At 38.0% G+C, this 27,665-nt stretch overlaps 1 protein-coding gene across 3 annotated transcripts; it reads left to right on the top strand.

Moving 5' to 3' along the window:
* Window positions 1-2,419: 2,419 nt before the first annotated feature.
* On the top strand, window positions 2,420-25,372 carry acacb (acetyl-CoA carboxylase beta). Of its 3 annotated transcripts, XM_016288308.1 has the most exons (47): window positions 2,420-3,293; window positions 3,376-3,514; window positions 3,658-3,767; window positions 3,844-3,925; window positions 4,014-4,112; window positions 4,198-4,307; window positions 4,745-4,855; window positions 4,949-5,158; window positions 5,657-5,827; window positions 5,956-6,117; window positions 6,879-7,042; window positions 7,159-7,309; window positions 7,417-7,520; window positions 7,627-7,708; window positions 7,797-7,942; window positions 8,039-8,189; window positions 8,346-8,480; window positions 9,277-9,423; window positions 9,503-9,691; window positions 9,904-10,004; window positions 10,854-10,942; window positions 11,135-11,259; window positions 11,439-11,552; window positions 12,210-12,323; window positions 12,403-12,492; window positions 12,576-12,694; window positions 13,045-13,086; window positions 14,271-14,294; window positions 14,768-14,911; window positions 15,597-15,696; window positions 16,829-16,936; window positions 17,013-17,069; window positions 17,161-17,202; window positions 17,288-17,503; window positions 18,458-18,613; window positions 18,722-18,925; window positions 21,276-21,431; window positions 21,545-21,667; window positions 21,895-22,164; window positions 22,380-22,477; window positions 22,569-22,689; window positions 22,830-22,940; window positions 23,116-23,259; window positions 24,570-24,690; window positions 24,817-24,913; window positions 25,004-25,100; window positions 25,229-25,372. In XM_016288308.1, the coding sequence occupies exons 1-47, from the start codon at window positions 3,168-3,170 to the stop codon at window positions 25,370-25,372; spliced, it is 5,916 nt and encodes a 1,971-aa protein (XP_016143794.1). In that variant the 5' UTR covers window positions 2,420-3,167. The 3 variants fall into 3 exon arrangements, with proteins under 3 accessions (XP_016143794.1, XP_016143796.1, XP_016143797.1); XM_016288310.1 differs by lacking the exon at window positions 13,045-13,086; XM_016288311.1 differs by lacking the exons at window positions 13,045-13,086; window positions 14,271-14,294.
* Window positions 25,373-27,665: the final 2,293 nt, after the last annotated feature.

Genomic DNA, 27,665 nt, shown 5'->3' with positions numbered 1-27,665 from the left:
AGAAATAGCTGTCCAGTGCCTTTTTGAACCAATGCGTCTGCTAGTGGGATTTAAGAGTGGTTCCTCACAAGTGGTTGGTGCCATTCCAGTTGCTTTTTCCTTCTGTATGAAGCAGGAATAAAAATACTGGTAAAACTGGAATCAGATTATTAGAGGATAGACTCCAGTGAAAGAGACGTTTTAGTTGGGAGGGTTATGTATGTTTGTGCAATGTTCTCTCTCTCTCTGTCTTCGATCCTCCCAATATTTCTGGCCTGTATATACTGTACGATACCTGTAGCTCACCTGGCTCTCCTTTCCCCATGTGACCGTGTTGTGCTCCTATAACATTACCATCATGTATGGATATCAATAACAAAGTGCTCATGTGAACACTGATGCAGTGCCTCTTGTCCTTTTTTCTAATTTATGTGTTTATGATATGTGCGGAGTTATCTTTTGATGATTATCATGCTTGCTCAATTGTTTTAATGATTGTTTGCCTTATTCAAAATCCAGGTGCCACTTACGTTACACTGGTAGTTGACTGATATGTTCACTGTTAGTTCATAAATTGTTTTGAAGCAAATTATCAAATTTGGCTTTTTTTCCAATTACACATGGATAGGCGCTTCAGGCTACACAGAACCTTGGTTAAAACTTCAAAGAAAAACAAGTAGATAGAATAGAAAAAATAGAAAGCTAGTGTTTGTTAGTTTTTTTGTTGTTTTTTTTTTTAAATAAAAAATAAAACAAAAAAGAAGATAAATATAGGTAAAGTAGAATTAAAATAGAATAGAAAGTGCTAGAGTTAGAGGGCCAGATAAAGGTTAAAAACTTAAAATAGACCAGGATTATGGTTGTGTTAACAATCAAATTTACTAGGAGAAATAATTTTATATTTTTAATATTTTTTACATTTACCAGGAAATATATATATTTTAGATTAATGACTTAAACATGGGTACTCGCCCTGTGTTTTAGTGGCCCATGTAAAATTAAGAAACGCATTTTCAGGAAGACGGTCATGCGGTGACGACACACGCAGGAACATGGACGAGCAGCAAAACAAACTCAGAGAACCGTGAGGTATTGAGAATAAAACACACACACACACACACACATGCATGTTCGTCTGTGTGTAGATGTGCTGCTGTTCTGTAAGTAGCAGGCCAAGTAATCGCGCTGATGTGTTGACAAATAACGGTATCGCCTCGTGGAGAAGTTTGCAGTTAATTTACTCAAGTTTTTTTGTGATATACATTTTTAAGATCATGCAAGTTTTGTCGGGTTGAGAATGAAATCCTCCCATTTTGTTGTTTATATTGACCTGCAAAGCCTCGAGACGCGAAATTATGAATCCTACTATGGCCAAGGCTTAAACTGGTGAATATTAAGTAGCTTACGTGACGACGTAGTAACATTTTAATTAATATTCATAAACTCAAGCCTTTGTCGTAGTAAGAAAGTTGAGGAAAGCTACGAAGCAAACGCAGCATGGCCTAATTAACATTGATAAACCTAAGCCTCAGTGGGAAGGCTGCGTGACCTAGATTAATTATTATTCATAAAAAAATCTTTGTCACTGTAAAATCCGTGAATTTGTTACGAGAACCGTCTGACAGCAGCACGATGTCAGTCGTCGTAATCTCGCTAGATGAAAACCTATTAAGCTGTAATCGTTTTTTGCAGAAATACCGAGTGTATTTGAATATTTTTATTAAGTTTTACTAGCAGAGAAATGTCCTATGTCCTTGAATTTAGGTTCAAAGAGTTCAGGGGGACATGGCTATCACTGCTCATAAACATCTCCTCTGCAGCCTGTTGAATGTGTGTCAGCTGAATGGGGCACTCTGCTAAGACACTGAACCTGAACCTTTCATGTTGTGGGTTCAAGTCAATTATAAAGTTGTGCTGTTTTGATTACTTTTATTATTATCCAGATCCGCAATGTGCAAATCTTCATTGCTCCTGGATTAGAAATAAATATGTTTATCCATGCTGTGTTAATTTTTAATTTTATTAGTTCGTTCTCAGCTATACGTCTGAACCATCTTATTTTCATGTTCATTCAATTTCTGCTGTATTTGATCCTCCTGCTCTGCATTACACTACAGCTCCGTATCGCTGCTTGGAGCTATATTATTTAGATTACTTTTGCCATCATTTAACACTCGCTTAAAATTAAACTTAAAAACAGCAGTAATTTAATAACACTGTTAAATGTTATCAGCAAATGAATATCCATTTTTATTGTATACTTATGTTTTGATGCCTAAATTTCAAATGTTTTAAAATAATTGAAATGATTTTAGTGTTTTATTTTTTATTTATTTCGACAAGATAATAATGTTAATATTTATTATTCATCATGATATTGTCCAATAGACATTGTTAATATGAATATTGATATTGTGTTAATAGAATAGAATGGTGCCAGTCAGTGTTACAAAAGTAACATGCTTTGCCTTGAGTAATGGGTGATGTTTTTTCAAGTGACACATTTAAAAGATAGTAGTCAGCATCTCCGAGTGTTGTTTCCACTGATGACTGCAGAAAATGAAGTGTGGTCCTGCAGGTGATCCACAAGTTTAAGCTGTCACCTTGGCAAATAGTTGACAGTGTTGTAAGCTGCATGTCCCTTGTTTGTCTTCTCCATTCCCCCTTTTACTGTACGTTAATTGCATTACATTCACATTTGCATAAAGACATGAGTCTGCAACTTAAAGTGTAAACTCGTTCTACAGTTCAGGGGCAAGTTAAGGGTAAGTCAGTACTGTCTCTTGCATATATGATAACGCAGTAAGCTGTGATTGGCTGATTTGCTTGTGTGAGCATTTATATTATAGCACACTTTGACAGAGGTGGAGAGTACAGAGGCCAGATCAGTAGAGGAAACATATTTCACATGGACGGATCAAGTTGACTTCAAGAAGTCATGCTGATTTGATGGATTCTTACCTCGTATGTTTGTTTTTGTAACATTTAATGTGCTTATATTGGCTAAAATGCTGCTTTGTTGATGTTTCTCATGAAGGCTTACGTAAAACTTTTCTGTTACAGCAATTTCCACATTACATTCCCGTTCATGTAGACTTTACATTATTTGTTATCGAAGCCCTACGCAGCTTCCTTTTTGAAATGTATTGTGCATGTTTAAATAATTAATTTTTGCCTGTAGGCCTAGCATGTCAGGCCCCCACCTGCTGAAAAAGGGCAAAGAACACAGGAAGATGGACGTGCACAGAGATTTCACGGTTGCCTCCCCAGCTGAGTTTGTCACTCGCTTTGGAGGAAACCGCATTATAGACAAGGTTGGAGTCATGCCTTTGTGTATGTTGTTTTACTTCATTTTCAGCTGTAAAAAAAGAGTTTAATATATCTCTCTCATCTTAGGTGCTGATTGCTAATAATGGCATTGCTGCAGTTAAATGCATGCGTTCAATTCGACGCTGGTCCTATGAAATGTTCCGTAATGAGAGAATCATTCGCTTTGTGGTGATGGTCACACCTGAAGACTTGAAAGCCAACGCAGGTTAACAGACAAGAAAAATTATTGTTCAACCTGAAATGCAACTTTATTTGTATAGGCATTTATTTAATTACATTTATTTATTTATTTTGGTTCTAGGCATTCTTTTTCAGTTTTAATCTAAATTTCACACTTTCTTTCTCCAGAATACATTAAAATGGCTGATCACTATGTGCCAGTCCCCGGTGGCCCAAATAACAACAACTATGCCAATGTTGAGATGATTGTGGATATAGCCAAAAGAATTCCAGTGCAGGTACAGTCCATCCAATATCTGTCTCAAAGATGTGTATTTTCCATCATTATCAATGATTGTCTTGTTGTCTTATAAGGCGGTTTGGGCTGGATGGGGTCATGCTTCTGAAAACCCCAAACTACCAGAGCTGCTTCATAAATCAGGGATATCTTTCCTAGGTATTTCATCTCATTATCTAAGACCTGTTTAGACAGCTTAGCCTTGCTAGTTGAGGACAAAGGCTGTTGATGTGGTTGTCTTTTTCAGGACCATCCAGTAAAGCCATGTGGGCATTAGGAGACAAGGTGGCATCTTCCATCGTTGCTCAGAGTGCAGAAATCCCCACCCTGCCCTGGAGTGGAATTGGTGAGAGATCCCGTTCATGACATGAGCTGTTGCTAGAGCTCTCATTGTGATGTCTTCATCCCTCTTTCTTTGTCTTTTTTTTCAGCTCTAAGGGTTGAATGGTCAGAAGAAGAACAAAGGCATGGCCGTATGATCAGTGTTCCACCTGAACTTTATGTGCAGGGCTGTGTTAAAGATGTGGACGAGGGTCTAGCGGTGAGTTTTCACTACAGAATCAGTTGTAGAATTCAGACATCGTTGTTAAGGCCCGTTCACACCAAGGACGATAACTATAAAGATAACGATAAAGATATAGTGCTAAAAATCGTTCTCAATATGAAAGAATAGCAGAGTCCACACCACAACTATAACGATAAAGGCACAGAGAAAACGATATAGTTGGAATCACTTTCAGAACGATTTTTTCCAGCTGATGAACGATAAAAATATTGACTGCCAATCAGAATCCATCCTGCTGTAACGAGCTCGAGAATTTAAAGCGGCAGACGCACGTGCGCTTAGAATAAACAGACGATATCGTTCGCTGGTGTGGACACTAATATCGTTATCTTTATAGTTATCGTTCTTGGTGTGAACGGGCCTTTACAGTTTTGATTTCGTTTGCTGCTAATTTTGTGTTTTCTTGTGGTTAGAGTGCAGAAAAGATTGGCTACCCTGTGGTAATCAAAGCATCAGAGGGAGGTGGAGGGAAAGGCATCAGAAAAGTGGACAGTTCCGAAGACTTTCCCAGCTTTTTCAGACAGGTACATGGTGCTTTGATGTAACTTAATTATTTTGTGTAGTTCTAGGTTCGGTTTCATTACACAGCGTCACGGTGTATTTGTTCTTCAATACAGGTGCAGGCTGAGGTGCCAGGTTCCCCTATTTTCATCATGCAGCTAGCCGAACATGCGCGCCACCTGGAGGTGCAGATCCTGGCTGACCAGTACGGTAATGCTATCTCTATGTTCGGCAGAGACTGTTCCATCCAGCGCCGCCACCAAAAGATCATAGAAGAAGCTCCTGCTACCATTGTCTCCACCACCACTTTTGAGCAAATGGAGAGGGTGAGGCACAAATCTATGAATATTTTCTGGCCATGTTGCCTTTGACCGTTCATAAGCTCTCAAATTGGGTTGTAAATTTCACACAGCTAGTTTGCGACTAACTCTGTATTTTATTTGGTTGCACCATTTGTTCTTAAGGCAGAATGTAGCTACTAGGTTCTCTGTAAAGTAATGCGCAGTTGTGTAATTTCATCAATGATCCAAGGACAGCCTTCAAATTTGTGCATAGTCGTATACTTGCCGATAACATTCAGATATACATTCTGATACAAAAAAATGACATTTATTTATTATGATTGATTTTATTTGACATGCACAACACGGAGCGATGCACACCAAGGTGCTTTATTTAGATCAGGTTCGTGTTGAAGAGTTTTTAATGAAAGTTTATGATATTTTTGTGCATTTAATTAGTTTTTTCAGCCTTTGGTTTTGGGAACTGTTCCACAATGGTGTTGATATGGGCTTGCACAATTTATGTTCTGCTCTGTGTGTCAGTTTGCAGTGCGTCTGGCTAAAATGGTGGGCTATGTAAGTGCTGGTACAGTGGAGTATCTGTTCACTGAGGATGGAAGTTTCTACTTCCTGGAGCTGAATCCACGGCTACAGGTGGAACACCCCTGCACTGAGATGATTGCGGACGTTAACCTTCCTGCTGCTCAGCTACAGGTAAGTAGCATAGTGAAGTTTTGAGATTCTCACTGCAAAGTAACAGGACCGAAATTTAATTTCATATTTTGTTATTGTTGTTAATTCTCAAATGCTGATCACAAACTCCTGGTACCTTCTCTCTGTAGATAGCGATGGGGATCCCTCTTTACAGAATTAAGGATATCCGTGTCCTGTTTGGTGAAGCTCCATGGGGAGACACACCTATTAACTTTGAATCTCCAGAATGCATCCCCTGTCCACGGGGACATGTCATAGCTGCACGCATCACCAGTGAGAACCCAGATGAAGTGAGCAGGTTTCGACATTGATAATAATAAGAAATATTGGTAACACTTTATGTAAAGCCTTTATGTATAATGCATTATAAAAGTAGTTGTAATGCATTAATTATGCCTTGTAATGCAACTTAAAATGCATTGTGCAATCTCATGAATAATTGTAACCACAGTAAATACATTATAATACTTATAAATTCATTGTTACACTATGCATTTTAAATTCAGTTATAATTATTTACGACAAAATATAATGTATTACAACACGCATTATGAATAATTATAATACCCTACTAACCCTTTTTTAATTCATTATACATAAGTAAAGTGTTAAAGAAATATTTTCTAAGAAGCAAAATCGGCATATAAAATTTCTGCTGCTGGAAAAATCAGTCTAGCCATCACAGGAATAAATTGCATTCAAAATGGAAAGTTATTTTGAATTGTAATATTTCACAGTATTACTGTTCACGCCATGTTCACGCTATTTTTGACCAAATAACTGCATCCATGGTGAGCTTAAGAGACTTTCTTGCAAAACCGTTCGTTTTTTTGTATGCTCAGTCTTATTTGTATGCAAGTATCTTCTAAAATTGTCTAATAATGCAAATAGATTGCTTGTCTAAATTAAGTTGCTAGTATCATTTTAGTTACTCCTGGTTAATTACAGTATCTGGTATGTATTTTTAAAAGCTTAGTATTAATGCAGTAGTCTTTGAAAACTACTCTAGCAGTTTATTGCCTGATTCATTTGACATTTTTGTCCTCGCAAGGGCTTTAAACCAAGCTCAGGCACAGTTCAGGAGCTGAACTTCCGCAGCAGTAAAAACGTGTGGGGTTACTTCAGTGTAGGAGCAACCGGAGGCCTACACGAGTTTGCAGACTCTCAGTTTGGACATTGTTTCTCCTGGGGTGAGAACCGAGAAGAGGCCATCTCGTGAGTTCCTGGAGACTAGCAATAGATACTTGAATGAAGTCTTTAATGCTTTAAAGACACTAATGGCTTTTGGACTTGAAGGCTTTAAATAAAGTCTTTGTTCCTATGGCCTGCAGAAACATGGTGGTAGCCATGAAGGAGCTGTCAATCAGAGGAGATTTCAGGACCACAGTGGAGTATCTCATCAAGTTATTAGAGACGGAGAGTTTTAGGAACAATGACATCGATACTGGCTGGCTAGATCACCTTATTGCAGAGAAAGTGCAGGTAAGACCCAAACCTGGGAAGAGAACTGTCCCAAATCAAGACATGCAAAATAAATTTGAAGTCATTTAAAGTAAAGTGACATTTGTTTTATTGTATGTTTCTTTTAGGTGGAGAGGCCAGACACCATGTTAGGTGTGGTTTGCGGTGCTCTACAAGTTGCTGATGCAAGTTTTAGAGAGAGCATGTCTGACTTCCTGCATTCACTGGAGAGGTATTTCCACTACGCGGGCACTCCAGCATCTCAGGCATTGAAAACCCAAAGAAACCACTATAATGTTACAGCGTTCTGTGTTTGAATGTATTTCTGGATGTTTCAGGGGTCAGGTGTTACCTGCTGCTAGTCTCGTCAACACAGTCAATGTTGATCTAATCTATGATGGAGTCAAATACTGCCTACAGGTAACATAAAAAACACTAGAATCCCTTTGATCATCTTTTGATTCATGACTAACAAACGTGAATGTGTGTGTTTGTGTCTGCGGTACAGGTGGCTCGCCAGTCACCCACCACGTATGTTATCATAATGAATGATTCAGATATTGAAGTTGATGTCCATAGACTCAGTGATGGCGGTCTCCTACTTTCCTACGGTGGCAGCAGCTACACAACCTACATGAAAGAGGAGATTGACAGGTGCACAGTGAAGAAGAGGTTTTGTGCTGTATACCACAGTGTACTTTCATATGTACCAGCTGATGTTTATTTGGTCTTTTGTCATATGATGTGTAGCTACCGCATCACAGTGGGCAACAAAACGTGTGTGTTTGAGAAAGAGCGAGACCCTACGGTGCTCAGGTCACCCTCTGCTGGCAAGCTGTTGCAATATGTAATTGCTGATGGTTCTCATGTTCTGGCCACCCAGCCTTATGCTGAAATTGAGGTAAAGATGAAGCAGAGCATTTAACAATTTCTAGGTAGCAGTTTCTCTTTACAGAATGCACTTTTTCATATACTGTATATGACCTTATGTGGCACTGACAGAGATGTTTTAAATTGCTTATTAGAGTGGTTGTTTGCTTTTGCCGTCTTTTTACAGGTCATGAAGATGGTGATGACACTGCATGTCCAGCATTCAGGTTGCATTCACTTTTTAAAAAGACCAGGAACAGTATTAGAGCCTGGGTGTGTGGTGGCCCGAATGGACCTGGATGACCCCAGCTGTATTCATCCGGTGATTCGTCTATAATTTCTCCTCATAAGATGAAGCACATGATCAAATCCACTTACTGTTTAGTATTGTTTACATTTAGTCATTTAGCAGACATTTTATCCAAAACAACTTACAAATTAGGACAATAGAAGCAATCAAACCAAGAAAAGAATAATAATGTGTAAGTGCTGCGCACTTGCAGGTATCAAGTTTTTTTTTATAATAAATAAAAAGAAAACAAGTAGATAGGATCGAAATAGAACAGAGAATGCTAGTGTTAAGAGTGTTGGGCAAATGTTGAAAATGTCATAGTCCCATTTAGCTGTTTGGTCCAAAGATGTATTGGGACAGTTTGACTACACTTAAAAATGTACTGTATGAATGTGATTGCTGTATATAAGAAAATTATTGTGAAGTGGCAATTATTGCAAAGAAAAATAGCCCAAGCACACTTTTCAAGCAACATAATATATATGATAATCTGTTCTCAATGAAGAGTGTTTTGATTCCTTCTGGTTGTCAGATGTTAGTGTATCATGTTCATAATTAATGTAATGAACTATTCCTGTGAGAAACTGACTTGATAAAAATCAGCTTGTTAAAAGTAAAAAAAGAAAATTTAAGTCAGTTCTGTGAAAAGATGTTGCATAGTTTGGTTTGATATCTAATGCATTCATGCATTCTTGAATGTAATTCATGCATGTTTTAGTGTTCAAATAATAATTTTTGGAGCCACAGTTTTGGCTTTTTACTAGTGTCATTATAGACGTACTGCCATCTGTGATGAGAAGTATTAATTCTCAGTCTACTCCATCAGGTAAAGCCGAATACAGAGCCGTTACCATCCCAGGAGCCTTTACCTGTTGTAGGGGAGAGGCTTCACCAAGTGTTCCACAGTGTTCTGGAGAACCTGGTGAAAATTATGGATGGATACTGTCTACTGGAGCCATACTTCAGTCAAAAAGTCAGAACGCTGATCAGACTCAAAGTAGCATGAAAACAGTGTGCAGTTTGGTCTGTTAACTATCGATATACCGTTGCAGCTGAAGAAGTGGCTCGACACGCTGATGAAGTCTCTTCGGGATCCGTCTCTACCTCTTCTTGAACTACAGGAGATCATGACCAGTGTGGCAGGGCGTATACCAGTTACTGTGGAGAAGGCAATTCGAAAGGTCATGGCACAGTACGCCAGTAACATTACCTCTGTGCTCTGTCAGTTCCCCAGCCAAAGGGTGAGTGATGAAATTAATATACTTATCTGGAACATAGATTGTGCTCATATCTCTAAGACCATATTACATAGTGTCAAGTGTAACTTCAAATAAGCAAATTTAGTTGATACCAATTTATATTACTTGACAGATTCTCTTTGCAAAGATACTGTGTATAATTTAAGTTGTGGGGGCATAAACCGTTTTAATCAGTTTTCAATCAACACTTCCAGATAGCAAACATACTTGACAGCCATGCTGCTACCCTTCAGAGGAAAGCTGACCGAGAGGTTTTTTTCATGAACACTCAAAGCATTGTGCAACTGGTACAAAGGTGAGAATTGCCTGATGACTCGCTCAGGCTGATAACATAATAAAGTCTACCTCAGCTGATACCCAAAGACTCTGGTACAAAGGTGAGAATTGCCTGATGACTCGCTCAGGCTGATAACATAATAGAGTCTACCTCAGCTGATACCCAAAGACTTCTCTGGTAAAGGGGTCCTATTATGCTCTTTTACAAAGTCTTGATTTTGTTTTGGGGGTGTACTAGAACAGGCTCTCATACTAGGTTGTTCGAAAAACACATTATTTTTCACATATTTTACATTATTACAACACCTCTCTCCCCAGTCTGGCATGAACGGCTCGAATAGTTCCTGTATCAAATGAAGGCCTTCTGAAATACAAAATGTGCTGTGATTGGTTAGCTGGGCCAGTGCGTGTTGTGATTGGCAGCACTCGGCGCCTGGTCGGAATAATTTAATGCCCCTTACCATAGCCGCCTGCCAGCTTCAGTGTAAATATTGCGTCAAAATCAAATCAATTTGGACCACTCTAAGTTCATCTGCCTTGAGAAAGCTAGCGTGTCTCCGACATAGTGATAACACTTGTTGCCTTCTCTAGTGCAGCTCAACCAGGTCTCGTCCCATTCGTCGGTATTTGTGGTATCACAATTCCCAGAAAATATGCGTTGTAGTCCGAACGAGTCATTTTTGAAAAGTGATTTCTGTTGAATAAAATATCTCCTTTTGAAGTGGACTTTGAACTTTGTAACTTTGCAGATCTTTTTTATGCTCAAACAGCAACATTACAGACTAACTAAAGTTGAAAAAGTGAAAAAGCATAATAGGACCCCTTTAACTAGAAAATGTCACTATACACCTGTTTTTAATCATTTTAGGTACCGAAGTGGCATCAGGGGGTATATGAAATCAGTTGTGCTGGATCTTCTGAGACGGTACCTTCAGGTGGAGATGCAGTTTCAGCAGGGCAAGTGTCCCAGTGTAATCTTGATACTACTGTCACAGCAGAGCAAACAGAAGATGATTTCAGAAGTTTTACCTTTTTTTTCCTTCTTTTTTTTTCAAACATATCTGGAAAAAGTTAGATAAAGGACATAAACCTGAAAATGGTTAGTTTTAATTTAATTTAAAAAGTGTAATTTTCTCATTCTCGTGACAGCTCATTATGATAAATGTGTCATCAACCTAAGAGAGCAGTACAAGCCTGACATGACTCCAGTACTGGAGTGCATCTTCTCCCATGCTCAGGTCTCCAAGAAGAACATCCTAGTCACCATGCTCATAGTAAGGTCCTTTCTGACATACTTACCAGTGCTTATTTATTTTATTAAGCTGTGGCTTTGCAAGTTCCACTCAGTCATTATGAAAATAGCAACAGAATGTTTAAGTAGGAGTAACATGTAGTTTGATTTCATTGATGCATTTTGTGCTCATTTAAATTATAATGCAAAAAATGTTTTCAGGACCAGCTCTGTGGCCGGGACCCGACTCTTGCTGATGAGCTCATGGTCATTCTAAATGAGCTCACACAACTCAGTAAAATGGATAACTCTAAAGTAGCGCTTCGGGCCAGACTGGTATGAACCTCACGGGCTGTGATCTTTGAACTCCAGCAATGATGTTAATGTTGACTCTGTTCAAAACAGCATTCTGTACTGTACTGTTTTATCAGTATGTAAAGTGTTTTCAACTTTGATAATGTGACACTGAAGTATAGAGTAATGGCTGCTGAAATTTTAGAAAATAGTAAACTGCTATCTTAAATTGTAATATTTCACAATATTCCCATTTTTGCTGTATTTTTACTGTATGCAGCCTCGATGAGCCTTTTCAAAAATCTTTTTTCAAAAAATCTTACTTGAAAACTGGTAGTGTATGCTGTGTAAAGTATGCACATAGGATGACCTACAACATTTTTTTCTAAAATAATTCAGTATCCCTTCCATTTCCAGTATAGCATCATCTCTCTTTTTGACTATATGATTGGACAGCCAAAAGTTACATTTTACACACAAAGCTACATTTTGTGAAAACAGAAACAAAATCATCACGCTCTAAATAAAACATTGAATATTTTGTAGTCATGTGATAACAAAATAGCTTACTAATTTATAATGCTTATTATTTAGAAAAAATGCTTATTTAGAAAAAAAATAGTTGGCGGCGTACAGTATATACAACACATTATGCACTAAGCAGTACACCGGCAATAACAACTCTCTATGTTTCTTCAGGTGTTGATTGCCTCTCATCTGCCCTCATATGAACTCAGACATAACCAGGTGGAATCCATCTTTTTATCCGCTATTGATATGTATGGGCATCAGTTCTGTCCCGAGAACCTCAAGGTAAAGCATCAGCGATTCTTTTGTCTTTTCCCGCTTTAACACTTTTATATATTTGATTATCTAAATCCTGCATTTGCAGAAACTCATCCTGTCTGAAACCTCCATCTTCGACGTCTTGCCCAGTTTCTTCTACCACAACAACCGGGTGGTTTGCATGGCTGCCTTAGAGGTCAGTAAAGCTTGACCTTTGCTTCCCATATGTTAGTGGTATGCAGTCAGGCCTTTCCAATGTATTGTGTGGGAATTCCTCAGGTATACGTACGGAGGGGATATATAGCGTATGAGCTAAACAGCCTTCAGCATCATCAGCTGCAGGATGGAACATGTGCAGTGGATTTCCAGTTCATGTTACCATCATCCCACCCTAACAGGTATAGCAGCAACCACATGTAGATTCTTTATATACTGAATAGAGCTTACAAATACGATCCTGATGCTGAAATATCCAGTGTACTCCCATGACTTCGAAATACACACAGTGGGATTGTTGTGACCTACTCTTTTGTTTATAGAAGCTTTTTGGTATGATCTTTATGAACGGTAGTTAATGAACTGAGCTGTGGTGCTTAACAGGCCACACTGTTCATGTAATAGAATAACAATCCAATTTAACCTGGATATATAGTACAACTGTTTTCTAGTCTGACAGTTTCTGTATGATCCCATGTAACATTTATTCTCCTATTCTGACATTGTTTTCTGTGTATCTCTCCTCTGAAAGAGAGCCTTACACCTCATTGAGCCAGTCCGTGCCCAAACCCACGTAATACGCTCTTTATTTTTTAGCATCTATTTAATGAAGTAATATATAACAGAGTGCACAAAAGCAGATTCTTTCTTACACTCCTAACTTCCCACTTTGGTGTAAAGCCTGGTTTGAGTTTCCTTTACTAAGCTATACTGGGAGATGGTATTGAACACAGCACAGGGGCAAAAGGATTTCACACCATCACGCTGGGGGATTGATCAACTTGTTTTGAGTATGAAAGAAAAAGGTACATAAGTGATTAGATTGCAATTAGTTTTACACATAATCATAGGTTTTAATGGTTTAAAATAGACACTGAATCATTTGCTTTCTTTGTGTATATATAAGTCGACATGAAATCAAAATTGACCCTGTTTACTTTGCTACACATTCCTGGCCTCATTTGTGAACGATTCATCAAAAATTGTGTCTTTTTGTTTTGTCATCGTTCATCAAACTATAATAATCAGAAATATGTGACATGGAAGTAAAATGGTTTGTGAACACCTTTTCATGTTGCTTTTAAATATTAAAGCGTCAAAGCAAAACCTTTATAGAAATATTTACATTTCTTCAAAAGTCAAAAATATAGTTTTCTTTAAGTCAAAGCAGATTGGTCAATCACACTGAATCACGTTATAGGGATAGTTCACTCAAAAATAAACATTTTGTCATCATTTACTCACCTTCATGTTGTTCCAAACCTATATGAGTTTCTTTCTTATGTTAAACATAAAAGAAGATATTTTGAAGAATGCTGGTAAGCAAAGAGTTGATGGTCCCCATTGGCTTCCACAGTTTCTTTCCCTACTATGGAAGTCAATAGAACTGTTTGGTTCTTCAAAATATCTTGTTTTGTGTTCAACATAAGAAAGAAAGGTATACAGGTTGGGAACGACATGAGGGTGAGAGTAAATGATGACAAAATAAAACTATTCCTTTAACTGGGTTGTTCTGTATATGAATAGTATAAGGATTGTAGCTTTAGATGTTTTCTCATAAAGTGCAAAAAGTGATTCCCTTACAGTTACATTTGCTTGCTAATTTTCACCCTAATGATAAATAATGATTCAAATCTATTTAGATTTTTTTATAGACAAATATTTCTACTAAGATTGTTTTTAACAATCATGATAGAAAGAGATCCAAAGTTAGAGGATGACGATCCGATGCTAACAACTCACCTGCTCTCATTTCAGAGGGAGCAGTCCTACTTTGAACAGGTAGAGTACAGCTCCTCCCTGCAACCAGTCAGCCTTGTGTGTACAGAACCACATAGTATGTCTGCAGCAATGCATGCTGGATGCAACTGTTTAATGACTTGGAAGAAATTTTGCCTACAGGGTATTCCTTGTTTTAATTTGGATTTAATGACTCAGATAATTTTGTCAATTTATTGGGTAATTCTACAATCCTAAATTGGCCTTAAATGTGCTTTCAGTCAACACAGTATTAAAATGTGGAATGCATTTACCAATCCATTCCTGAACTCTTGCCTGTTTAATTTAGATGAGCCACATAATCCAATTTCACTCAAGCTGAGACCATCAGGAAGATCACCGAGTATTTTGCATTTAAACTTGTGCTTTTTCCATTCAGCACAAGCAGTGCCATTAGATTAGCATCGTATTTGGTATTCCTTACTTTTGCCTTTTTGCACTCACACACACGCATACACCGTCCTCTCCCCTCTCAGATTGTCTGTTCCTGTGAATGATACGGGAGAGTTTCAAACAATGCGCCGTCAGGGCAGTGAGCTCTTCCTTGAGGGGGCGCTGTCGCCCCCCTGTCAGAGGATGGGAGCCATGGTCGCCTTCCATAGTTTTGAACACTTCAAAAGGTGCCTTCACTTTTTTTTTTTTCTTATAAATCGATATTTTGATTAAATGGTTAATATAATGGAAAGATGTGATCTGATCTGTGCCTACAGGGTATTCCTTGTTTTAATTTGGATTTAATGACTCAGATAATTTTGTCAATTTATTGGGTAATTCTACAATCCTAAATTGGCCTTAAATGTGCTTTCAGTCAACACAGTATTAAAATGTGGAATGCATTTACCAATCCATTCCTGAACTCTTGCCTGTTTAATTTAGATGAGCCACATAATCCAATTTCACTCAAGCTGAGACCATCAGGAAGATCACCGAGTATTTTGCATTTAAACTTGTGCTTTTTCCATTCAGCACAAGCAGTGCCATTAGATTAGCATCGTATTTGGTATTCCTTACTTTTGCCTTTTTGCACTCACACACACGCATGCACCGTCCTCTCCCCTCTCAGATTGTCTGTTCCTGTGAATGATACGGGAGAGTTTCAAACAATGCGCCGTCAGGGCAGTGAGCTCTTCCTTGAGGGGGCGCTGTCACCCCCCTGTCAGAGGATGGGAGCCATGGTCGCCTTCCATAGTTTTGAACACTTCAAAAGGTGCCTTCACTTTTTTTTTTCTTATAAATCGAGATTTTGATTAAATGGTTAATATAATGGGAAGATGTGATCTGATCTGTCATTTGATTGTATTGTAGGTGTTTTGATGAAGTGATCTGCCGCTTTGCGGATCCGCTTTGTGAGAGTTCTCTCTTCTCTGATGGCTGTTCCACCTTCTGTGATGGGGAGAGCTGTAAGGTCAGAGTTAGGAGAAGAAACAAATAGGGATGTAACGATTCACTCAACTCCCGATGTGATATGATTCACAGTACTGATTTCACAATATGATTTTCTCACAATTTTTAACACAGTGAGATTTAATTTAATAGAATTTTAATAATTTATGCATTTAGCAGACGCTTTTATCCAAAGCGACTTACAGTGCATTCAGGCTATACATTTTTTACCAGTATGTGTGTTCCCTGGGAATTGAATCCACGACCTTTTGCGCTGCTAACGCAATGCTCTACCGCTGAGCCACAGGAACAAATTTAAACAAACAAAAAGATTTAAAACAAATTATGAAACGTGTCCTTTTATTATTGCTTGGACAAAATGCTGCACATTTCTTTGTGAAATTGAAATATGTCAACTAACAAAACAGAGCTGAAATTTTAAAACAAACCCCAAATCAAATAAACATACTAAGGCTTTGCCAGTGCTCTTTCCATTTAAAATGAGAGAAAATTACTGCATTTTAATCACGATCCAAACAAAGATACTGCATACATGCAGCATGAGCAGTTTTTAATCTAAGTTAGATTGTCATTTCAAAATTTGAAGCAAAAACAGAATGGTCTGACTTTAGTTTTGTGAAACTATACTACATAAAACATATCTGCACGAAAAACAAAAACAGCAGATGGGCTGAATGAAAACGCAAATTCACTTTCTGCCAGCAGGTGGCGCTTATGAAACAGTGGCAATATAGCGTTTGGTTGCCACTGTAAAGAAAGCAGCACTTTAATATGCATTATACAGAGGCAAGATGAAAATAAAATACCATCTAAACTTTACTAATGACAGTCAGTTCCCCTCAAACATACATTCATCTAAACTCAGTTGTATTGCGATTCATTTAACGTCTCAACCAACTTGAATCGTCACGTATTTGTATTGATTGTCAAACGTCTAGGGCTTCATCATTACATCCCTAGAAACAAACTCTAATATTAACTCGAAAAATATTTCACCCAAAAATTTAAAGATTTTTTTTATCATTTACTCAGCCTCATGTCATTCCAAACCCATTTGACTTTCATTTTTCTATGAAACACAATATATAGTTGATGGTTGATATCACTGTGCATATGGTCTGTCTCTGTTTCAGAACATGAAGGAAAATCCCATACACATCATAAATGTGTCAATCAAACAAGCAGACACTGAAGATGATGATGCTTTAGTCAAAGATTTCACTGCCTTTGCTAATTCTAAAGTAAGTATGTTAAAGACTTGTCCTTTTAGCTGTGTGTGCTGCTCCATGACTCAACTCTCTTTGTGCCTCATTTCAGAAAACTCTGCTCTATGAGTATGGAATCAGAAGAATCACATTTTTAGTTGCACAAAAGGTGAATGCTCAGATACACAAATGACAAAATATGTTGTCAATCAAAAAAGATTCAAATGAAAAATGCTAAAATGATAAATCTTCCCCCTCAGCGGGAGTTCCCGAAGTACTTCACGTTCAGGGCCAGAGATGAAGTAAGTGATGCATCTGTTGATTCGGTCATTTAAAAATGTACATTGTAGAGTAACAACTGAACATTGTCCTTATTTTTCTCTTTAGTTCCATGAAGACAGAATCTACCGTAACCTGGAGCCTGCTCTGGCCTTCCAGCTTGAGCTGAATCGTATGCGCAACTTTGATCTGACGGCCGTTCCCTGTGCCCATCACAGGATGCAACTGTACCTGGGTGCTGCTCGTGTGGAAGAGGGTGCAGAGGTCACAGATTATCGTTTCTTTATCAGAGCCATCATTCGCCACTCTGACCTCATCACCAAGGTAACCAATATTACTACTAGACAGTATGAAGTATTGTATTTAATAGAAATGAAGCTACAATATATTTAAAACCTTTAAGGAATACTTATTAATTGTTACCATGCCATGATTTTATTTTTCACCGTCTTTTATTTTGTCTGTGAATATTTGGGTCAGAACTCATGTGTTTACATTAGTCTAATTGGACACCATCATAAATGCATGCTTGAATAATCCTTGGCATAAATCCTAAAATATTTTACTATCCTGAATAGAATTTTTACACATATTTGTGCAAAGTTATTTTTGTTTATAGTACACTAGCATTTAAAATGGTTAGAAATGTAAGATTAAAAAAAAAAAAAAGCTTTTGAAAGAAATTTCATCAGCCATTACTCCAGCCTTGAGTGTCACACAATCCACAAGAAATCATTCTGATATGCTGATTTGGTGCTGAAGAAACATTTATTGTTATTAGTGTATTGTAAGATTCTTGTGAAAACTGTGATGCATATTTCTTTTTTGCAAAATGTGTAGAAATTTAAAAGAATAGCATTTATTTGAAATAGATTTTTTTGCAACAATTTAAAAGTCTTTGTCACCTTTGAGAAATTGAATGCATTCTTGCAGAATAAAAGTATTCTTTTTTAATTAAAAAACAAAACAAAATAAAAAAACTTACTGACCCCAAAGCTTTTAATGCTAGTTATTGATATACATTATGTCCCGAATTGCTTCCAACTTACACTTGTTTCAGACTTTGCAATTGAAAGTCATTGACAATAGATGTAAAAATGTTAATACTAAAGCATTAATCTTAAATGTAAAACCAGAAATCCAAAGTTCTTACTTCATAATAAAAAAAATGACGTAGGTTGTTGATGGGTATTTGTAGGGTATTTTTATATATGTCCTATATAAAAAATAAAAAAAAAAGCGTTTCTGATTAAATTTTTACAATCACTCTTTCTGTAGGAGGCCTCGTTTGAGTATCTTCAGAATGAGGGAGAGAGGCTGTTGCTGGAAGCGATGGATGAGCTTGAAGTGGCCTTCAGTAACTTATCCGCTCGTACTGACTGCAATCACATCTTTCTCAATTTTGTACCCACTGTTATTATGGATCCCTCAAAGGTTAGATTCAAAAACATGAAACTCTTTTTCTTTTAACTCTTAAATGTGTTAAATCATCGCTACTGCCAGTGTTCCTGAGCTGTATTGCTCAGTCTTCTTTTCCTACAGATAGAGGAGTCCGTCCGCTCAATGGTGATGCGGTACGGTAGTCGTTTGTGGAAGTTGCGTGTTCTCCAGGCTGAGCTAAAGATCAGCGTCCGCCTCACCACCAGTGGAGATGTCATTCCCATCCGCCTCTTCCTCACCAATGAGTCCGGCTACTATTTGGACATCAGCCTATACAAGGAGGTCACTGACCCCTCCACTGGACAGGTACAATCTACATTCACTGGATTATGATTATTCCACATGACACATTGGCATAACACAGAGTAGTCAAGGAGGAATAAATGTGTGAAGGAATTCCTTTTTCTTTTTTCAGTTACAGATTTCAAAGGTACATAGACTGATATCTGACTAGGGATGGGTACCGAAACCCGGTATTTAATCGGTCCCGGGCTTAATTATGAAAGACCGGAGTATCTATAAGCTCTGACGTTAACGGTTCTGCTATCGGTACTGGAGAAATTAATAAAACACACATACATTTATTATTGCTATATATACATTATCTTGCAAATTCTATCTCACCAGAGTCGCCAGCTGTTTTTCAAACATTTGTCTATGATGCATTTTTGCTATTCACAATTCAGAAGCGAGATCGCGCCCACGCGGAGGAGCTTCAGCACGCGCAACACGAAAGCCCTGTTTAATTATGATAGAAGAGAGAACTAAACATTCAAACATCTGCTTACACTTTAGGCCTGTGGCTGTTTTATTAAGCTAATTTAATTTTTTTATTTCAATGTTGGCTTCTAAGGATTATACAAAAGACGACATGAGGTAAAGCTAAACTTGCTGTGTTTCGTATTGCGCAACAATTTTCCCTTCACAGCGGTGCGCATGCGTTCCTCCCTAAAACCCAAACTTAACGTCAGAATCAGCTCAGTCGGTGATTGTTGTAAGATGCCGTCTTACACTGTTGCTAAATTGCGTAACATGTTTGATGATAAAATGTTGAAAGCACAATCCGCACAAGAGACGCTGTTCCTCAGGCTGAAATGTGTGTGCGCGGCGCGCTCCAAAACGGACAAACAAATTACACTTTGAGCTTCGGGCGCCTCCAATCGATCAAATACACACAAAATATTTCAAAATGGCCGGCTTGGAGAGTATTTACTTAAACACAGTTTATGTCTTAAGTGGAGGAGAACAGTTGGGAGAAAATCCGATGTGTGTCAATATATTGTCTTAAACTGACAGACTGGCGCTTGGGCCATCAAAATGCAAATCTGCTCGTAATCTGAATAACTTTATAGCTTTAATAAGCATTAATCTATCAATACATACACTGAAAACTATGCAGTGTTCATTTACATTTGATTACTTTTAGATTTATTTTGTAGGCTATTACTTACCTGAACAGTAATGTTAGTAGAACTTCATGGAAAAATGACAGCACTGTTTTTTTCATTTCAGTTGTATGTTTGTTTTATTGTATTTGTCAGTTTGTTTTACTTTGTTTCTTTGTTCATGTTCTTACTGTATCTTATGTATAAAACACTAAAAATGCCTGCACACTGGTGCATTTACAAATTGATGTTTTATATTCATTTCATTAAATATTAATTTTACATTTCAGAATATAAATCAACGTTAATTCAGCTCTTAATTTGTCATACATATATGAATATGTATAGTGAAGTTTTCGTTATATTTAAAAAGAGGTCATGGTTACATTGTTTATTTTAATGGCATAAACCAGCACAAATCGAGCACAAACGAACGGCACCGGTTTGGAGAGATTTGGACGGCATGGGGTGGAGAGTGACGTCACTGCCTCAAATTCTGTTTGTTATTTCTAAGAAGTGGAAATATATTTGATGTTCATTTCAACGGCACAAATCGAGCAGAAATGAATGACACCGGTTTTGTGCAATTTAGAGGAACTAGGGTGGAGAGTGACGTTACAGCTCCCAGAAACATTTTGGTTAAATACACAGAGCATTTGTTTTAACGGCAAACGAACTGCACTGATTTGGAGCGATTTGGGCAACATGGTGTGGAGAGTGACGTCACACAGTCAAAAAAATTGTTTAATTTCTCAAACACCAAACCAGCACAAACGTTTGTTTTTGCGGCACAAACGAATCACAAACAAATGGCATAGTTTTGGTGATTATCTCTTTTCATGGGGTGCCAACAGCTTGGCCATCTAAAAATAGGAAAAAACACAATTTTTGATACTGTTGTTAAGTTTTTATCCTATTTGAATATGATCTTGAGGGTTTCAGTCTTTCCCCAATTTAAGAAGATAAAAGCTGTACTTGCATTACTGTAAACCAATAAATTACCAAAACTATGTCCACTGAGTGAGACTTTGATGTTGAACAATTCTAGACAGGCTAGAAATCAAATACTACAGATTTTATTAGAATAGATGACCTCATAAGTATTTGCTTTGCATATTGCTGTTGTAACAGTGCACCAAACTTATTAACTCCACGGCCACCTATGTCCACAACAGTATCTGAAGACCCCATGGCTTCTCCATTTTTTTCATAATTTACTGAATAAGGGTTAAGGATAAGGATTTTTTTAAAATGCTTACTTACATCTGCAGATAATGTTCCAGTCGTTTGGAGACAAGCAAGGTCCACTGCACGGCATGCTAATCAACACACCGTATGTCACAAAAGATTTACTGCAGGCTAAACGCTTCCAGGCTCAGACCCTTGGCACCACATACGTCTATGACTTCCCTGAGATGTTCAGACAGGTGAGGTGATTCAGTTAAGATTAAACTTGTTCTCACTGTGATTGTGGCAGTCTTGTTTCTGGAATGTATTGTTGGATTGACATTAGCCCATTATCTTTTCTTTCTGTTGCCAGGCTTTGTTTAAGCTTTGGGGACCAGGAGACAGCTACCCTAAAGACGTGTTGATGTGTAATGAACTGGTCCTGGATTCTCAGGAGAGACTTGTGCAGATGAACAGACTACCAGGAGACAATGAGGTGCATCAGTAAATTCTCACCGTATTCTTTGAGGGATTTCTCTTGCACAGGACTAATTCTCTATGGATCGTAGGAGAATGCTGTTCATCAATCAGAATTATGGAACTTGTTTACATTTTAATAATTTACCTTGTAAAGAAAAGATAGTAAATGTAAATAACTTTTTTGCAACAATGAAGTAAATGAATGAGCTCTGTGCAAGTCATTTGTTTGTCCTCCCTTTCCAGATTGGCATGGTGGCTTATCGCATGAAAATGAAGACTCCAGAGTACCCAGAGGGCCGAGATATCATTGTGATCTGTAATGATATTACCCATATGATTGGCTCATTTGGGCCCCAGGAGGATGAGCTTTTTTTACGGGCATCTGAGCTGGCCAGAGCAGAAGGGATTCCACGTATCTACATCGCAGCCAATAGTGGAGCTCGAATCGGTCTGGCGGAAGAGATCCGCCACATGTTTCAAGTGGCTTGGATCGACCCAGATGACCCTTATAAGGTGACCGAATGCTTAATGTGCGGTCAAATTTACCGTTGCTTGGCTGGGGAGTTTCGTGTTCATTTCGCTGTAATATCGCTAATGCTTTTGCATCTTTGTAAAATCAAACCACCACCGACTCTTGGGTTTTTTCATTTTATAAATCATATTTGATGCATGTTTGCTTTGTTTACCCAGCTTTTGTTCAAGTCTATTATTCTGTTTTGCCCATGCAGGGTTTTAAGTACCTATATCTGACGCCTCAGGACTACACCTGCATCAGTTCCTCTAATTCTGTCCACTGTCACCATGTAGAGGAGGGAGGCGAGTCCAGGTAAGCCTACTGGTTTCAGTATGCACAGAAAGAGCTATACCCAAACACCTCTCTCTCTCATCGGCTCTTATGTGTTCAAATAATGTCTCAGGTACATCATCACAGACATCATAGGGAAGGAAGAGGGTCTTGGAGTGGAGAACCTGAGGGGTTCTGGCACCATAGCTGGAGAAACTTCTCAGGCTTATAAGGAAGTCATCACCATAAGCATGGTAAGATCTAACATCTACCCATAATCTCATCAAACAATTTACAGTATGCCAGGAACAAAATGCCAATGTTTATTATATATGCAATATATAACATATTATCTATGTTTTGGTCATCTAGTAATCATTTTGTGTTCCTCTAGGTCACATGTCGTGCTATAGGAATCGGTGCGTATCTGGTACGTCTAGGACAAAGAGTAATTCAAGTGGAAAACTCCCATATCATCCTGACTGGGGCTGGGGCACTAAACAAGGTGGAATTTCACATCTGCAGTCACACCTTAAACTGTGTCATGAAAAAAAGAATGAAGATGAATAAAAAGTGTCCTGTTTATGTGGGCTGTGTTTCCTTTATTCTTGAGAAAAGATGAAGCCACTTTAATTCAGTGATTTAAGTCTTGAATTTTTAAATTCTGTATTTCTTTGTAGGTGCTGGGTCGTGAAGTCTACACCTCCAATAACCAGCTGGGAGGGGTTCAGATCATGCACAACAATGGAGTGACGCACAACATTGTGCCAGATGACTTTGAAGGGGTGCTAACTATACTACAGTGGCTATCCTACATGCCAAAGGTAGTCTGTTCACAGATACTGTAGGGTGAATCTCAAAACAAACAAACATGCCCAGTTCATATTTATTCCCAAAATAATAATGATTAAAAACAGAAATCATGATTTAGAATTATAAGCAAATGCAGCTTAGTTTAAATTTTTTTTTAAATTAGCATAAAAAGGCACAAATTCTACCATTATATACACCCCTGTTAAAAAGTAAAATACTTTTATTTAGCAAAGATGCGTTAAAAGGATAGTTCACACAAAAATTTAAATTCTGTCATTAATTACTCACCCTCATGTCGTTCCAAACCCGTAAGACCTTCGTTCATCTCTGGAACACAAATGAAGATGTTTTTGAAGAATTTCGAAAGCTCTCTGACCCTCCATAGACAGCAAGGGTACTACCACGATCAAGGTCTAGAAAAGTAGTAAGGACATCGGTAAAATAATCCATGTGACGTCAGTGGTTAAACCGTAATTTTTTTTGAAGCTACAAGAATACTTTTTGTGCCCAAAGAAAACAAAAATAACTTTATTCAACAATTTGTCTCCAAAATGGCGCCAGGGTGATGCGGAGGAGACCCCTGATGTCACATGGATTATTTTACAGATGTGCTTACTACCTTTCTGGACCTTGATCGTGGTAGTACTCTTGCTGTCTATGGAGGGTCAGAGAGCTTTCGGAATTCATCAAAAATATCTTAACTTCTGTTCCGAAGATAAACGAAGGTCTTGCGGGTTTGGAACGACATGAGGGTGAGTAATTAATGTCAGAATATTCATTTTTAGGTGAACTATCCCTTTAAGTGAGAGGCTTAAGGGACCTTATAATGGATCTTAATGAGTCTAAAACGGTTGTGTATATGTACTTTATATATATATATTACAATTTAAATAATAATGTTGCACTTTTCAGGTTTACGGTAATGAAAGTTGGATGGTGAATGGGTTTAATCTTCAAGGTTGAATTTTTATGCCAATAAATAAATCTGTTATATATATATATATATATATATTAGGGATGGTAAGATTCACAGATTCGCATCGGCATGAAAGTTAATGATGCGATGCATCGTAAAAAAGTGTCCATCGGATACAAGTTGGCATTTGTATCACAATGCATCGTTTCTAACATAATTGCATCAGTAAAAAAAACGGTAAAAAATATATATTGTCCAGTTATGATCTTGACAGGCTTTAGATGTAATCTTTAGCATGACTTTAAAGTAGTTTGGGCTGTTAGTCCAAATGACAAAAGGGCAAAGGTGTTTTTTGTTCGATTAAATTAACATCAAACCCTACTTTTGTTTGCTGTTATAATTTAGAGCAATCAAAGTCCTGTCCCAATAATGCCTCCTACTGATCCAGTTGAGAGAGAGATCGATTTTGTTCCCACAAAAGCCCCCTATGACCCTCGCTGGCTGCTGTGTGGACGACCCCATCCCAGTAAGAATCTAATCATCCACACAATCTGTTCTGAACATTTCAAGACATACTCTCGACCTGTCTGCACGGGAGCTCAAGATGGTACTGCAAGCTCAGCCTTTCTTTTCTTTCAATTTGTGTTGATAGCTGTGAAGGGAGCATGGCAGAGTGGGTTCTTTGACCATGGTACATTTATGGAGGTGATGGCTACCTGGGCACAGACAGTGGTGGTGGGTAGAGCCAGGTAAGAGACGGAACATTAAGTGAAGATGTCAAGCAAATGTTTGATTCAACTGAATATTCTGAGCTGAGTGAGACTGTGAATGTCCTACAGGCTTGGTGGGATTCCGCTTGGTGTCATTGCCGTTGAGACACGCACAGTTGAGGTTACCATTCCAGCAGATCCAGCCAACTTGGACTCAGAGGCCAAGGTCAGAGTCCTGACACTATGAACGTTTTAGGCCCTGACTGTGGTTCCCTTAAGTGTTCTCTGCGTTTGCTGTTAGCGTGCCCCAATTATTCTTATCATTATGCACTTAAAGTGTCTTTTCTGCCTCAGATCTATCAGCAGGCTGGTCAAGTGTGGTTCCCAGATTCAGCGTATAAAACCGCTCAGGCTATTGAAGATTTCAACAGGGAGAAAATTCCACTTATGGTGTTTGCCAACTGGAGAGGCTTTTCTGGAGGCATGAAAGGTATATAGCTGGTTTGCATTTTAATATACCTGTTCAAACGTTTAGGGTTATGAAGTTTTTAATTTATTTATTTATTTATTTTATTCAGCAGGGATGCATTAAATTGATCAAAAGTGACAGTTAAAAATACATTTTGGCCTTTCTATTCATCAAAGAATGCTATCATGGTTTTTACAAAAATATTAAGCAGCATGGCTGTTGTCATCATTGATAATAATAAGAAATGCTTCTTAAGCACCAAATCAGCATAATAGAATGATTTCTGAATGATCATCTGACAATGAAGACTGGAGTACTACTGACTACTGAAAATTCAGCTTTGCCATCACAGAAATAAATTACACTTTAAAGGGGTCATATGATGCTTTTTTAAAGATCATTATTTTGTGTATTTGGTGTAACAGAATGTGTTGACATGCTTTAATGTTCAAAAAACACATTATTTTTCAAATACTGTACATTATTGTAGGTCCTCTATGCCCCGCCTCTCTCAAACGCTTCGTTTTCTACAAAGTCCCTCCTTCCGACAAGCGCAGTCTGCTCTGATCAGATTTAGCACAAACACAATGACCAGCAAACAGTCATTGGTTGTATAAGCAAACCTCTTTTAAAACTTGTCCTGCATTATATGTTTAGTTTAGTCCAAGCCAACCCAGAAGTGACCATGGACTGCATCATCCAGATGGCACAGAACATCACTCCCTCACAGAGAGCCAAAGTCTGCCACCTGCTGGCTACCATGGACAACTCTACCACCAGCTGATCACATCCATGCCATTGAAATAAACCTACAGAGAGATGATATCCAAGTGGTATTATTAATTAATAGTGCTTTAAAAGTCTAATTTAAAAGAAAAAAGGACCGTTTTTGCTCGGTTCTTTGGATCAACGCATTGGTCAGTAGCCTTAAACGCACAATTTTAAATGTCCAGCAATCGCATACTCATCTTAGTTCACACAGTTGCTGTTAGTGGGACTCACAGAGGCCATGTTAGGATGGACATTTCTCAGCGGAGCATTTCTTTAAACTCGCTCTCAAGAGAGGGAAACTAGTATACAGTGTTTATCTGTTCACATTTGTGCCTTTGTGTCCTTTCTGTGGAAATAACCGACTGATGAATGTACAATGAGCGGACAAGACTGAATATTAGATGGTTTTAGGGAATCACCGATGCTTGGAGCGCACATTCATGCTGTGTAGCACTTCCTCAGGTATATATGCAACATTAATTAAGCAGAACAAACTATTAAATCTCTATTATTAGAGCGAAGTAACAGTATTACACCTAAATACAATCACTGTGTAGATATCAGGGCAATTCTTGATGATAGCTTTCATTATCAAGTAGTTATGAACAAACATTGCATTGCAAAATACTGTAATGTTTGCAGAATCGTTAATGTACATTCAAATTGTCATGAAATTCATTTATCTGTTCATATCGAATGTACATTAACTAATCTGCTTGGTGTTAAATATACCACATGCTAATGAAAGTAGTTATACAGCAACCCTGTTCCTGCAGAGTTCAGCTCCAACCCTGATCAAACACAACTGAACCAACTAATTAGGATCTGAAGGAGCACTTGATAATTACAGACAGGTATGTTTGATCAGGGTTGGCGCTGAACTCTGCAGGAACAGGGTTGGGCACCCCTGTTATACAGTGTTATCAATATCAGGGCCACTGTATATTTTAATGGCTTGAACTTTGGTTGTTTGTATAGTTTATTTCACATGACTGCAGGTAATTCTTCTGTTCATATGAATGCAGCCATACAGTATGTGCTGGTTCTATGAATGGATAAATATGTGTACCTACTGATGCTGTACTGTACTCAGCTGTTGATTCTGATTAAAGAAGACTTCTTGATCAGATGTAATGCCTTTAATTGAGTTTGTGTGCTTATTACATACAAGTCAGATTAATACTAGAGCCAAAGTGCCTGACTTTGTCGACTGTTTATCAATTATGCGTTAAATAATGCACTAAATAATCTGTGTTTTCATCTTGGTGAGTTTGTGGTCATTTATCCAATTCATAATGATCTTAATCTTAGAAATACAGATGGGTCGACATTTTGTTCAGTTGTGTATATATACAGTATTTGCTTTGTTTTTGCCAAATTATTCTACCCCGCACTCTATATGCAGGGTGGCATTTCATTTATGTAATGTCACTAATATTATAACAGTGCCACAGGCTGATCTCCTCCATGCCACACCGCATTGATGCAGTAATTCGTGCAAAAGGAGCCCCAACCAAGTACTGAGTACATACAGGTGCATCTCAATAAATT

Source organism: Sinocyclocheilus grahami, unplaced genomic scaffold, assembly GCF_001515645.1.
Source record: "Sinocyclocheilus grahami isolate Dianchi unplaced genomic scaffold, SAMN03320097.WGS_v1.1 scaffold230.1, whole genome shotgun sequence".
In the NCBI taxonomy this organism is placed as follows: domain Eukaryota; kingdom Metazoa; phylum Chordata; class Actinopteri; order Cypriniformes; family Cyprinidae; genus Sinocyclocheilus; species Sinocyclocheilus grahami.
The sequence above is the reverse complement of the archived record's forward strand: the minus strand, read 5'-3'. Positions and strand labels throughout refer to the sequence as shown.